This window comes from Scyliorhinus canicula, chromosome 14 (assembly GCF_902713615.1).
Source record: "Scyliorhinus canicula chromosome 14, sScyCan1.1, whole genome shotgun sequence".
NCBI classification, from domain to species: Eukaryota; Metazoa; Chordata; class Chondrichthyes; order Carcharhiniformes; family Scyliorhinidae; genus Scyliorhinus; species Scyliorhinus canicula.
Genome location: NC_052159.1, coordinates 58,426,867 through 58,439,750, shown reverse-complemented (window position 1 = coordinate 58,439,750; position 12,884 = coordinate 58,426,867). Strand labels below are relative to the sequence as shown.

The following is a 12,884-nucleotide window of genomic DNA, read 5'->3' as shown; positions in this document are numbered from 1 at the left end:
GGAGTGTAGTTCGTCAAGTGCTTTCTTCTTTTCTGCCTGGGGTGGGATGTAGACTGCTGTGATGAGTACAGAGGCGAATTCACGTGGGAGGTAGAAAGAGTGACATTTTATTGTCAGGTTTGAGGAGCAGTGACTTCCGGTGATGGTGGGCGGGAGGCAGCCGCACGTTGGAGTGCTCCCGTTCAGGAACGGCATAGTCAGGGATTGACACCCAGTCCTCGGTGCAGCAAAGGCGGCGACGGCCAGGAGAAAGCACAGGGAAGGGATATGTCGAGGGCCAGTAAAAGAACGGCTGTGAAAACAGCTGAAAGTTTGTCGGGAAGTAGAAAAGGTCACTGAGGGGTCACCAAGGAAAATGGAGACTGGAGCACCAGGGGAGGCCGCATTGCTTACGGCTGAAGAAATAACTGAGGTGATGGCTGCAGAATTCGAAAGGCAGTTTACAAAATACATAGAGACAATGAGAAAGGAGTTGAGGGAGGTTGAGTGTGCTGGTGGAAGAGGCGATTTCCACGGTGACGATGGCGCGGAAGCAAGGGGAGGCGCTGAAGGAAGTGGAGACATTATTGCAGCATGGTGATCAACTTACCTCGATGGGGAAGGAGATGCGCAAGGTGATGGAGATTAACAAGGATCTCAGAGGAAAAATGGAAGACCTGGAAAACAGATCCAAGCGACAGAATTTGAGGATTGTGGGGCTGCCCGAAGGAGTTAAAGGGCAGAGGCCAACTGAGGGGGGAGGAGGAGGATCTCTCCCGATATGAACTGGATCGGCCTGATCGGTCGTCGAGGCCTGTACCAAAGGCGAGTGAGCCGCCAAGGGTAGTGACTCTGTGCTTCCGTAGGCAGTGTGAAGGCCAAGCAGAAGCGGGTGGTTCAGTGGGCTAGAGCTGGTATACCAGGACTTTACAGTGCAGCTGGCGAGGAAGCGGGCTGCTTTCAGGTGAAGAGGGCACTGTACATTAGCAAGGTGCAGTGCGGCATTGTATATCCAGCGAAGCGGAGGGTGACTTACAAGCTCAAGGACTTTAATTTTGGAACGGCGGAAGCAGCGGAGGAGTGTGCGAAGGCAGAAGGACTGTGACAGAACTGAGAATTTGAGAAATGGCCATGTGCCGATGTAACTCCATGACTGTATTTTCTTTCTTTTTTTTTTTGTTTGTTTCACTGCGTGTGGGTGTATGGGCTAAAGGAGCCGGTGTCGTATATATTTGGACAAGGGAAGTGATGGGACTTTCACTCGAAGTGAGGGCTCTTTGGGGTGTCGGTGGATATGTGGGGTTTGTGTGCTAAAAAAGGAGATTTCTGGGCTTTCCTAGGGCCGGGCAAGGGGGAAAGGGACCCGGGCAGGGGCCTGCATGCTGACCGGTTTAAGCTGGCCAGTGAATGGGAGGTGGGGGGAGGGGCTGCGGCCATCGGAGCCTGGCGGAACAGGGTCCGAGTGGTCTAGCCGGGGTGGAACGTCGGGGGGAAGGAACCGAGGTTTTTTGGGGGGGGTTTATAAGAGACAGTGGACAAGAGGAGTTGGGGGGGGGGGGGGTTACAACTCTTGGGTATCATGTGCAGCACTCTTTCAGAGGTTGGATGGCTGCGAGGAGTGCAAGTGGACTGGGGACCATGGGCGGTCCCGGACTCATTTCTTCTTTTTCGCCTTGTTTTTTTGTTTCCATCGTGGGAGGGTTTGTTTTATTGGATGAATATATTGACAGGTGGGCTGTTGTTTGGGGTGGTGGGAGGATGGGATCATTGTTATTGTTAAGGGGATTGATTTTGCATTTGCTACCGTTTACTGTTTGTTGGTAAGGTGTAAATTTGAGGAAAATGTGAAAATGGAGAATAAAAACATTTATTAAAAAATAAGAAGGTTTGAGGAGCAGTGGCACACTAGGGACACCACATGCGAGCACCAGGAGGTGTTGATGAGGAGGCAAACACCCCGATCAAGAAGCCTTCGGATTGGATTTGTAGCTCCCAGAGTAAGCCACGGCTCAGTGAAGCAGAGCACAGTTCCTCGCTTCTCTCTGGGAGGCAAGTCTATTTTCTTAAATAATACATAAAAGACACACCAAGTCTTGTAACAACCATCATCAGGCACTTTTGAATGGATCATCCAATCTGGTTTAAAATTTTTACCTTCCAAATCATGTTCAATCAATATTTTGAGATATTATACAAATAATATGTCACAACTAGAAACAATTTGGTAACATTTTAGAAAAAAAAACAGTTGGAGATTCCTTCACAATTGTTGCAAAACATTTTTAAATGCAAGAAATCTGAAAATAGTCAATGAGTGCTCAAGTGTTAAGGTCTAGACTAAGAACAGTTTCTCAAAGTTCAAGTTCCAAAAAGTAACTGGAATGGGCACAATTAAAGCCACAAGGTATCAATCTAGAAAAACTACATTAGACTGCAGGCCATTACTATTAATCTCAATAATGTAGTCTTGAACTGCCTTTACATTCAGTTTTGCTTGTTCCCTATTACATCGCTTCCAGATCGTGATTTTATGAATAGCTCACCCTAGAACAAAGGTTCTCTCCAGGATTGGAGGAAGAGAAGAGGGTGAAAGCAATTTGCAACGGTGGAGTTAGAAATGTTAAAAAAAACAAGATCTATTGTAAAATAATAGAGTATTTCTAAGTTCTAAACAACAGAATTCACCTGTCAGTTATTTTACATCAACTGGATCACCCTGCTTTGCCAAGACTATTTATGAACCAAGAGGAAATTGCATGAAGCAATGAAATATATATTGGAGTTGCACCCTGTCAATACGTTTCAGATCCAACAGATTTGTGGGGTAAAATTTTTGTCTGCTTCTGGCTACAATAATCCCATGTGAAATGAATTTGTTTAGTGCCAATCCAGTTCTTAGCGTGATGACTTGCATGGGTAATGGAAACCAGCCTGTGAAGCAGACATCTACTTTTGGGTCTCATTTTGGTATATCTGACTGAGGAAACCTTGGCCTGCCCTTTCACTTGAAGGAATATAATAAAATCTAGTTTTCAATAGTGGTGACGTCTATACAACGCCACCCATTTAAAATTCAAAGACAGTAGCTCAGAGACATCAGCAACTGAGAAATTACTCCAAATAATGTAACAATGTTTTGTTTGGAACATGGCTTAGATGAAAGGTGGCTAGAATGTTTAATTTGCACCAAGTTAAATCAAGGAAATGAAAAATAAACATTAGGTAGTGACACTATTTGTTTCAGAAGTTTACAAATTGCACTGTGTCCTATAAGAGACATGCTGGACATTTAAATGGGAATTTTTTCTAAATACCTACTTAAAAACTATAGATGAGCTAATTGTGGAGGATATGGTCATATAGGTACCTTGCTAAAACTACCATTATCTTAAGCATAACCCAAGTGGCTATTGTATTTCCTCACTTAAGAGTGAAAATCCATTAGTGCTTCCTTACAATCGTCATATTATCTACAAGGAACAGATTCTTGTTTTATATGAAACGTATTTTCCAACAGCAGTAAAAACCACAGACCTTTTTCCATTATATACATATGTTTTACCCACTTTACTTTTGCAAATTGAGTTACTGTAGCAGGATCAAAAAAAAATTTTTTTTTTTTTTTTTAAATAAAAACCTCACCATTCAAGACATGAACCAGTTTCCATGACAACTCACTGCCAAGTAATTAATTTTCCGTGCTAACTTTTTAGATTAAACACTGGTATCAGAAAAGGATAGAAGCTTGGAAAATGTTTCACTTTCCTAATTTGTATATATGAATGCATTGTGGGCTTTGTCTCATCACATCCATCTTTAAGAAGAAACGTAAAGGAGCAATCGGCTACATTGAGAGGTGGTGGTTCAGCTAATGTCTGGTACAAGGGAGAACAATCAAATCTGGAGTTCAACAGAAGAATGACAGATGTCAGCTTGATAATACGAGGAAGAATCATGCCGTAAGTAAGAGGGGCAAAGATATAATAATAAATTGGCAGGTAACCACATAAGAGAAGCTGTTACAGACATAGAGGAGCGGTGCTGCTGATAATGGTCAAGAAAAAAAAATGGAGATCTACCAGTGATGGCAGAGGCATGTCTGAGTGATTAAAGGAGTTTACCAAGTACAGGACTTGCCAAAGCAAAGGATAACGAGGAGGTTGCTGGGATACTCAAGGAGATAAAAATAGATAAAGAGGAGGCACTAGAAAGGCTGCCACTATTCAAAGTGGATAACACACCCAATCCATGTGGAATGTATCCTCAGCTGCTAAGGAGAGAGTGTCGAAATTGGGGAGGTGCTGGGCTGTGTTCCAGGCTTTAGATATTGGTTTGTTTCAAAGTATTGGGGGGGACTGGGGAGGTGCTGACCAGTGATCCAGGCTTTAGATATTGGTTTCTTCCATCAAACTTTTGTTCAAAATAAGTGGAGAAGGACATACCCGACAGTTACAGCATAGTTGGTTGAAATCCGTAGTGAGGAAACAATAAATGCAGGAAAAAGTGAATAGCAACCGGGAAAAGTATGAAATAAAAGGAAAGCCAGCACAGATTTCTGAAGGGCAAATCCTGTTTGAGTTTTTGAAGAAGTAACAGTGGATAAGAACAGTGCAGTGAATGTCTATGATCTTTCAAAGGGAGGCACACCATTCAAACTCTCTACCAATAGGGCCATGGCTAACAATAAATCACACGATTATAGACTTTTAGCAAAAAAAAAGTACAATGGCAGTCAAATTGCAATTTAGGGTTATTTCTTCAGTTTATAAAATCAAACTTAATTATAATTCCAAGTTGCTCGAATCTAATTTTTTTTTTTAAATAAAAATTTTATGGAGGTATTTTTTGGTATTATAACACAATAAACAATGTACATGAATTTATAAACAGTGCAAAAGCCGTCACCCTCCCTTACAGGTCGCATCTTTATTAACCCCCTACTCCAAGCTAAACGAAACCACCCCCCCCCTTCAGTGGACGATAAATGTTCCGCAAAGAAGTCGACAAGCAGTTGCCACTCCGGAACATTGACCCTCTCAGCGTGGACTTGATTTTCTTCAAACAGAAAGCTAGCCATGTCCGATAGCCAGGTCTCCGACTTCGTGGGCTTTGAGTACCCCCAAGCTAATAGTATCCGTCTCCGGGCTACCAGGGAAGCAAAGATCAGAATGTCTGCCTCTTCGCCTCCTGGATTCCCAGGTCTTGCGACACCCCGAAAATCGCCACCTCTGGACTCAGTGCCACCTTGGTTTTTAACACCATGGACATGACATCTGCAAACCCCTACCAAAATCCCCTAAGCTTTGGACATGCCCAGAATATGTGGACATGGTTCGCTGGTCCTCCCGCATATTTTGCACACCTGTCTTCCACCCAAAAGAATCTGCTCATCCAGGCCACTGTCATGCCGCCCAATGAACGACCTTCAATTGTATCAGGCGGAGCCTGGCACATGTTGCGGATACGTTTACTCTACTCAACGTGTCCGTCCATAGACCATCCTCTATCTCTCCTCTCAGCTCCTCCTCCCCCCCCCACTTGCACTTCAGCTCCGACCCCATAAGTTCCTTGTAAATGTCCAAGACGCTCCCTTCTCCTACCCACCCTCTAGAAACTATCCTGTCCTGAATCCCCCTTAGCATAGGAGCAGAAAGCAGAAAGGTGGACAGCTGTTTATGTAGTAAGTCCCGCACCTGCTGATACCAGAATTAGTTTCCCCTCGCCAACCCAAACTTCTCCTCCAGCGCCCTCATACTCGGAAAGCTCCCCTCTGTAAACATATCTTCTATCCTCTCAATCCCTGCTCTCTGCCATATCCAGAACTCCCCATACTTCCCAGGGCAAACCGGTGATTACTACAGATTGGGGACCAGACCGATGCTCCCTCTGCTCCCACATGTCTCCTCCATTGCTCCCAGACTCTCAGGGCCGCCACCACCACTGGATTGGAGTACCACCATGCCGGTGGGAACGGCAGAGGCGGAGTTACCAACACCCCCAAATTGGTGCCCTTGCATGAAGCCACCTCCATACAGACCCCTCCCCAACCACCCACTTCCTGATCATGGCTATATTTGCCGCCCAGTAATATTTCCGAAAATTTGGCAGCGCCAGCCCGCCCTCTCCCCGACTCCGCTCAAGCATTACCTTTCTTCCCCGCCCAAACAAAGCCAGAGATTACTTTGTTGACCCGTTTAAAAAGGACCACGGAATAAAGGACAGACATTGAAAAACGAACAGGAATCTCGGGAGGACCGTCATCTTCACTGTCTGCACCCTCCCAGCTAATGGCAACGGGAGCACGCCCATCTCAGAAAATAGTCCTTCACGTGGTCTACCAGCCAGGCCAGATTTAATTTATGTAGCCAGTCCCATTCCCGCACCACTTGAACTCCTAGGTGCCTAAAGCTTCCCCCTACTAATCTAAACTGCAGCTCCCCCAATTACCTCCCCTGTCCCCTCGCCTGGACCGCAAATATCTCACTTTTCCCCATATTTAGCTTATAACCCGAAAACCAAATTCCCCAAGAATCCTCATGATTTCTTCCAGCCCCTCTAATGGGTCCGATAGATACAGAAATAGGTCGTCTGCATCGAGCGAGACTTATGCTCCACCACCCCACCCGCCCCCGGACCAGCCCCTTCCAGCTCAGAGCAATTGCCAACGGTTCTATAGCTAGCGCGTACAACAGTGGGGAGAGGGGGCATCCCTGTCTCGTCCCCCAGTGCAGTCTAAAATAGTCCGATGTTATCCTATTCATCCGTACACTTGCCACTTGATTGCCTGATACAGCAACCTGACCCAATCAATAAAGCCCCGCCCAAATCCAAACAGTCCCAGAATCTCCCACAGATATTCTACCCCATCAAAAGCCTTTTCTGCATCCATTGCGATCACTACCTCCACCTCCCTACCTTCCGGAGGCATCATGATCACATTTAACAACCTTCTTACATTGGCCACCAACTGCCCCCCGTCTGATCCTCCCCAATAATGTCCGGAACACAATCCTGGAGGACAACATTTTGGCCAGCAGTTTGGCGCCCTTTTCAACAGGGATATCGGCCTGTCAGACCCACACAGCTCCAGGTTAGTGTCCCACTTCAGCATCAGCGAAATAGTGGCCTATGACATCGTTGGGGGCAGCACTCCTCTTTCCCTTGACTCATCGAACATCCTCAACAAAACTAGCCCCAATATCCCAGAGAACTCTTTATAAAACTTCACCGGGTACCCATCCAGGTCAATAACTGTGTTGAAGTCCCCTCCCATGACCAACCTGTGCGATTCCAGGTACGGTATCATCCCAGCATCCTCTTTATAAACTCCACATCATCCCAATTTGGCACATTTACTAGTACCACCTGCACCCCCTCCAGTTTCCCACTGACCATAATGTACCAACCTTTCACATCCGTGACTATTCTACCCACCTCAAACACCATCCACTTATTGATTAGGATCACGACCCCTCATCTTTGAATCCAGTCCCGAGTGAAAGACCTGGCTGACCCAGCCTTTCCTCAGTCTAACCTAGTCAGTTACTCTAAGGTGCATCTCCTGCAACATTACCACGTCTGCTTTCAGCCCCCAAGATGCACAAACACATGTGCCCTCTTGACCGGCCCATTTACCCCTCGGATATTCCAAGTGATCGGCCTGGTTTTTTTGGAAGGGGGGGGGGGGGGGGGAAGGAGAAGAAGAGGAGGATTCATTGCCACCCACTCCCCCTCTTCTCCACCCCACCCTTTGCCAATCAGCCATCCGTTTTTGGGCCCGCCTCCAGCCCCTGCTCCGCGCCTCCACTGGCCCGCCCCAGGCAGCCTCCGCCCCCAACCTCCTGTCCCTCCCTCACCAGCCCCCCCGTAACACTCTGCAACCCAACCAGTTTGACTAACCAAACATATGCACACCCGTGAGCTAGCCTGCCCAGCTAGCTTGATGGCCCCCATATGTTGATCTCCCACCTATTCATCCCCCGCCCCGCTCATACAAACAAACTCCAACATCAACAATCCCCACACAATTGCAAGACAGAAAAACACCCAAAAATCTAAGGAAGCACCCCTCCATCCCCCAACAGTGCAAATGAAAACCTTAACTCAATCAGCTCTGCCACTGGGCCCAAATCAACCCAAATCAATTCAGAAGGCATTACAAAACAGCTTGCACAAAATGAACAACGAGAAAAAGAACAGCGGAACCAAAAGAAAAAAAAACATGAACACTGCAGCAAAGTTCAAAAGTTCTGTCCACCACCAGTCCTTCCCTTTTCACGAAGTCCAGCACGTCCACAGGCATCGAAATAAAAGTGCTGTTCCTCGTACGTGACCCGGAGACAGGCCGGATGCAATAGTCTGAACTTCTCTTAAACAGGATCGACCTAATCTGGTTGAAGCCTGCTCTTCTCCTGGCCACCTCCACACTCGGGTCTTGGTAAACCCGCAGAATACTATTGTCCCACTTACAGCTCTGTGTCTGCTTGGCCCACTGTAGAATGCGCTCCTTATCCAAGTACCTGTGGAATCTCACCATATTGCCCTCGGGGGGGGGGGGGGGGGGGGGGGGGGGGGGGGGGGGGGGGGCTCCCGTTCACTGCTTCATCTCGAGTGCTCCGTCAGCCCTGTCCAAAGGGTTGGGAGAATGCCCCATCCCCCAGCACCTTCTCAACTATATCTGCGATGTATGCCCCAGCGTCCATTCCTTCGGACCCTTCCAGAAGCCCAATAATTCTCAAGTTCTGCCGGCGGGGCCTATTCTCCATTGATGTTCCTCCTGCTCAGCCAGCACCGTCTCCACCTTCTGGATCGCCCAATCTTGGGCGTCCAATCTAAGCCATCAGCTGCTCCATTGACCGCTGGGTTCAAGTCGGGTAGAAAATCAGGGGGAAAAGGTCCAAACGTCCAACTCGAGCGGGAGCCATCAAATGTGCAACTTACTCCTTCATAGCCACCACTGGAAGTCCCCCTCGAATCTAATCTAATCACATTCTGTATTAAGTCTCTAGAAAGTACACACCATCGAAGTCAGGATTAGATAGGGGTAGAGCAGCAGAGTTCGAGTAGGTATATGGCACAAGCACATTCACTGCTCCATCTAGTTTATGGGCACGATCAAATAGCCTATTCACACCCAACTCGGTGACACGAAAAGGCCATTAAATCTAGTAATATCTGCAATGCTCGGAAAGCCTTGCAAGATGTAATGAAATCTCATCCTTGCTGGGCAGGGTCCAGAGACCTTGCTCTCGCTGTGCGGTGTCCAGATTTACATATTTAAGTGAGCAGTTAGGCTCATGCCACCTGGGAGAACTCACCATGGTGCCCCATTTAGCACTGGTCCACACAAATGTGGGAAAAGAGGAGAGACGACTGGACATGGTATTTAAAAGGCCAACAACTACAACCCGACTTTCACTACAAATCTCTTCACAGTTATGATTTGTTTGCTGTTAATATTGTGCACCTGGGTTGCAGAAAAGCCTGCTTCACTGATGAATACAAGTTATCAATAACACCAGACATAATGCATATGTACAGTTAATAGAACAATGATGCAAGTGCTGTGTGTCGATCGCCTAAGCTCATTTAGGTCTGGAAAAAAATACTTGCAATGGGCTGGGGAAAGGAGGAAAATAATCAAATCGCTCCCCGCAAAATGCAGACTTCAACACAAAATTTCACAGTATCTCTGCCACGCAAACCATTCTCACCCACAATATATGACGGATTTATTTATTTCAACCACAAACTTCAGCCAAAAGCACAGAGACGTTCCACAAATTAAATGTAAAAATGATCAAAGACGACATGCTTTACTTACCGGCTTCGGCATTTTGTCTATCCTGTTTAACAGCACACCAACACAATTGGGTCCAGCCGCTGTTTCCTGTGAAGAATGAAGTACAGTAGGGCAAGAGAGTTACAAATAAAGTATCAGGTCCACATGTCTGTTAATTACATTCCACCTTTTAAACGCAACAGGTTAACATTAGCATTAGCTCCCAATGCGTTCAATATTTCCCCCTCATAAAGCTATCCAGCAGCCCACCTCTGCACGTAAGGAACTGCACGCTCTTTACTAAGCGATAGACAGCCTCAACACATTGGGAAGTCGCCAAGCCAAGGACTTCTGATTGACGGCGGGGACAGCCAGTGAGCGGCCGGACCTGCAGCTGTTCAGGTATCTGGGCTGTGATTGACAGTAACAGCCGCCAGCGGTGGTTGGCCCAAAGATATTGGTGCCACTTAACGGTTCCATTGGGCCAATCTGCGCGGCTGAAAGGCGGGATTTGCGGCATTCAATGCGTTAAACGAGTTTGATTATCAGAGCAATGAGCAGAAGTTAGTGGTTTGCACTGTTTGGCGCCTCCAGACAGTTACTGCTCGATGGGGATGGTTTGGAAAGAGAAGAAAAACCGCGGAGGAAAATAAATTGAAAGAACAGATTTTAAGTGACTACAGAGGAGAACGATTAAAGAGACATATTGGAAAATAAAGGTTTAAAAAACACCTTGTTTTCAGTAGCGGCAACAACGCAAACTGCAAAGGGGACTGCTTAAATTGTTGGCGCAGTGTGTATTTAGCACACCTACACAATAAAAACTCACGTTCTCCGGATTATTACAACTTTGGTGTTGCACATCTTTAAAACGCTTACTTATTCGAAAAGATTAAATTAGCTTTACGTTTCCACTTTGTTGGAAACACATTTTTCACACGGACAAACGGCTCTCGAATAACATGACTTTTTTCACTGCTCACAAACGCGGTCTGTGTACACAGCGGGGTTGCTTTAAAACGTTTCGCAAGAGAGAAGGATAATAACGGTGTTGGTTTTGAACGTATAGCTGCAGGAAAGATGGCGAGACGCCCAAGACACGATCCATACATTCAAACCAAATTCCAATATTTGAACCTTTTGTTCTGATAAACTTATCTGGCCACTCAACTGTTGCAGTTAAAGTCTTGCTCGATCGGTTTGCTACTGTCTCAATACTGTGAGAGAGAGAAAAACGCGATGTTACTTATCCAATGCTTGACTATTCGCAACTAAATAGCGTTCGTCGCTAAAGCAATTATTCACCGCAGTGCCCCTGATCTATGCAGGTGGGCTTTTCACATTCATTTGAAGAAGTTTTATTTTAGCGGAGGAATGTAGCGGGAATAACCCTGGCCTTCAATATTCCTTTAGGCCTAGCTGACACAACGAGATAGCCACATAGAGAGAGAGAGAGCATTAGCAAATGAAGGGAAATCCTCACACATCAGTACAGGCTTTACCGTCATCGTAAGGCACACACACAAAAAAAACAGAATTTACCTGGGTGTAAAAACAGACCTCTTTAAAGGTCACGTGAGCAAGACTCCCAAACAAATTGTCCTTCTCGAATTTCTCTGCTGTTGATGATGAAGCGGTGCAGTTTTCAGCAGTGAGATTGCAACATGGCCGCCAGTGAGAGCAAGGCGTGGTCCGCACTGACACATCTCAGTGCCGCCGTCATCTACATGGCGCTGCCTGTGCCCCCCGCACTCTGCTTCTCTCTGCAAACTGAGACGGTACAGGAACGGCCGAGCTGCCCCACGGTGCTGCCCGGGACAATGAACGCCGTGCCAGTGACCCCGCCTGCTCACACCACACTGCCAGCCGCTCTCCAGCAGCAGCTCACTGCAGCATCTGCGGAGATGCAATAAACTATTCCAACTTCAGGGAAAAGACACACATTGACATTTTTTTAATTACTCAGTATGGACAATCACTACTTAATACGATCTGGATGTTAAAACTGTACCTCATCTCCCACCAGTTTGAGAAGGCAAATAGCTTACTTGCGGGAATTACAGTTTAAATTATTCATTTTGACAGAGAATTTGCAAATTACATAATCGCCGCAGTTTTTCTAAAAGATGTAAAGTCGTTAACTTGAGATTTGTGAATTCTATAAGGCATTCATGAGTTAAGATCCTCAAGTTAAATATATTCTGTATTTTCCCTTCCAAATATTATGTACATACACTCGAGGTATATGTTTTCCAATGATATAACTGGTGGAGCTTTCTTTTAATTACCTCCTCAAACAATGTAATTCAATGTAACTAAATTCCTCATGAGGCTACATTTTAATTTTAAAAAAATTAATTGGAAAATTGATTCCCTAAACCTGCTTCGACTCATTTCAAGTTGGCTGTACCAAGCATTGTTTCCAACAGCATCAGTATGTGGGAAGGTGCACCAGAGGCTGCTCTGTCTACTCATGTCATAATTAATGATTGGTCCATACCTTACTGTCAAAATAACAACAAGGCTAATGAAGCTCACTATGCGCAAATGCTACAACTCCTGACAAGGGTAGACGTGCCGCTGATTCCAAAAGTTGTTGTATGCCATGTGTTCCTCCTCCATTTTTTATTCTACCAAAGGATATGGGCATTGCTGACTAGGCTAGTATTTGTTGCCATCCCTAATTATCCTTGAGAATGGGATAGAAGCTGCCTCTTGAACTGCTGCAATCCATGGGGTGTACGTACAGCTATTGTGCTGTCCAGAAGGGAGCTTCAGGATTTTGGCCCAGCAACAGTGAAGGAACAGCAATACAGTTCCCAGTCAAGATTGTGTGTGGCCTGGAGAGGAACTTGCAGGTGGTGCTGTTACCATGCATCTGGCTGCCCTTGTCCTTCTAGGTTTTAGAGGTTGTGGATTTGTTAGGTGCTATCATAGGAGACTTGGTGAGTTGCTGCAGTGCCTCTTGTAGATGGTACACACTGCTACCACTGTAAGTTGGTGGTGGAGGGAATGATTATTGAAGGTGGTGGATGGGATGACAATCAAGTGGGCTGTTTTGTCCTGGATTGTGTCAAGGTCATCCAGATAAGTGGAGAGTGTTCATCACACATGTGCCTTGTGG

At 46.1% G+C, this 12,884-nt stretch overlaps 1 protein-coding gene across 1 annotated transcript in view; it reads right to left on the bottom strand.

Moving 5' to 3' along the window:
- The window catches only part of LOC119977196 (radixin-like), a 113,875-nt gene extending 102,924 nt beyond the window's left edge, over positions 1 to 10,951 (bottom strand). The window contains 2 exon segments of the mRNA XM_038817893.1: positions 9,803 to 9,868; positions 10,932 to 10,951. Of these exon segments, the coding sequence (XP_038673821.1) occupies positions 9,803 to 9,814 (12 nt within the window). The 5' untranslated portion in view covers positions 9,815 to 9,868; positions 10,932 to 10,951.
- Positions 10,952 to 12,884: the final 1,933 nt, after the last annotated feature.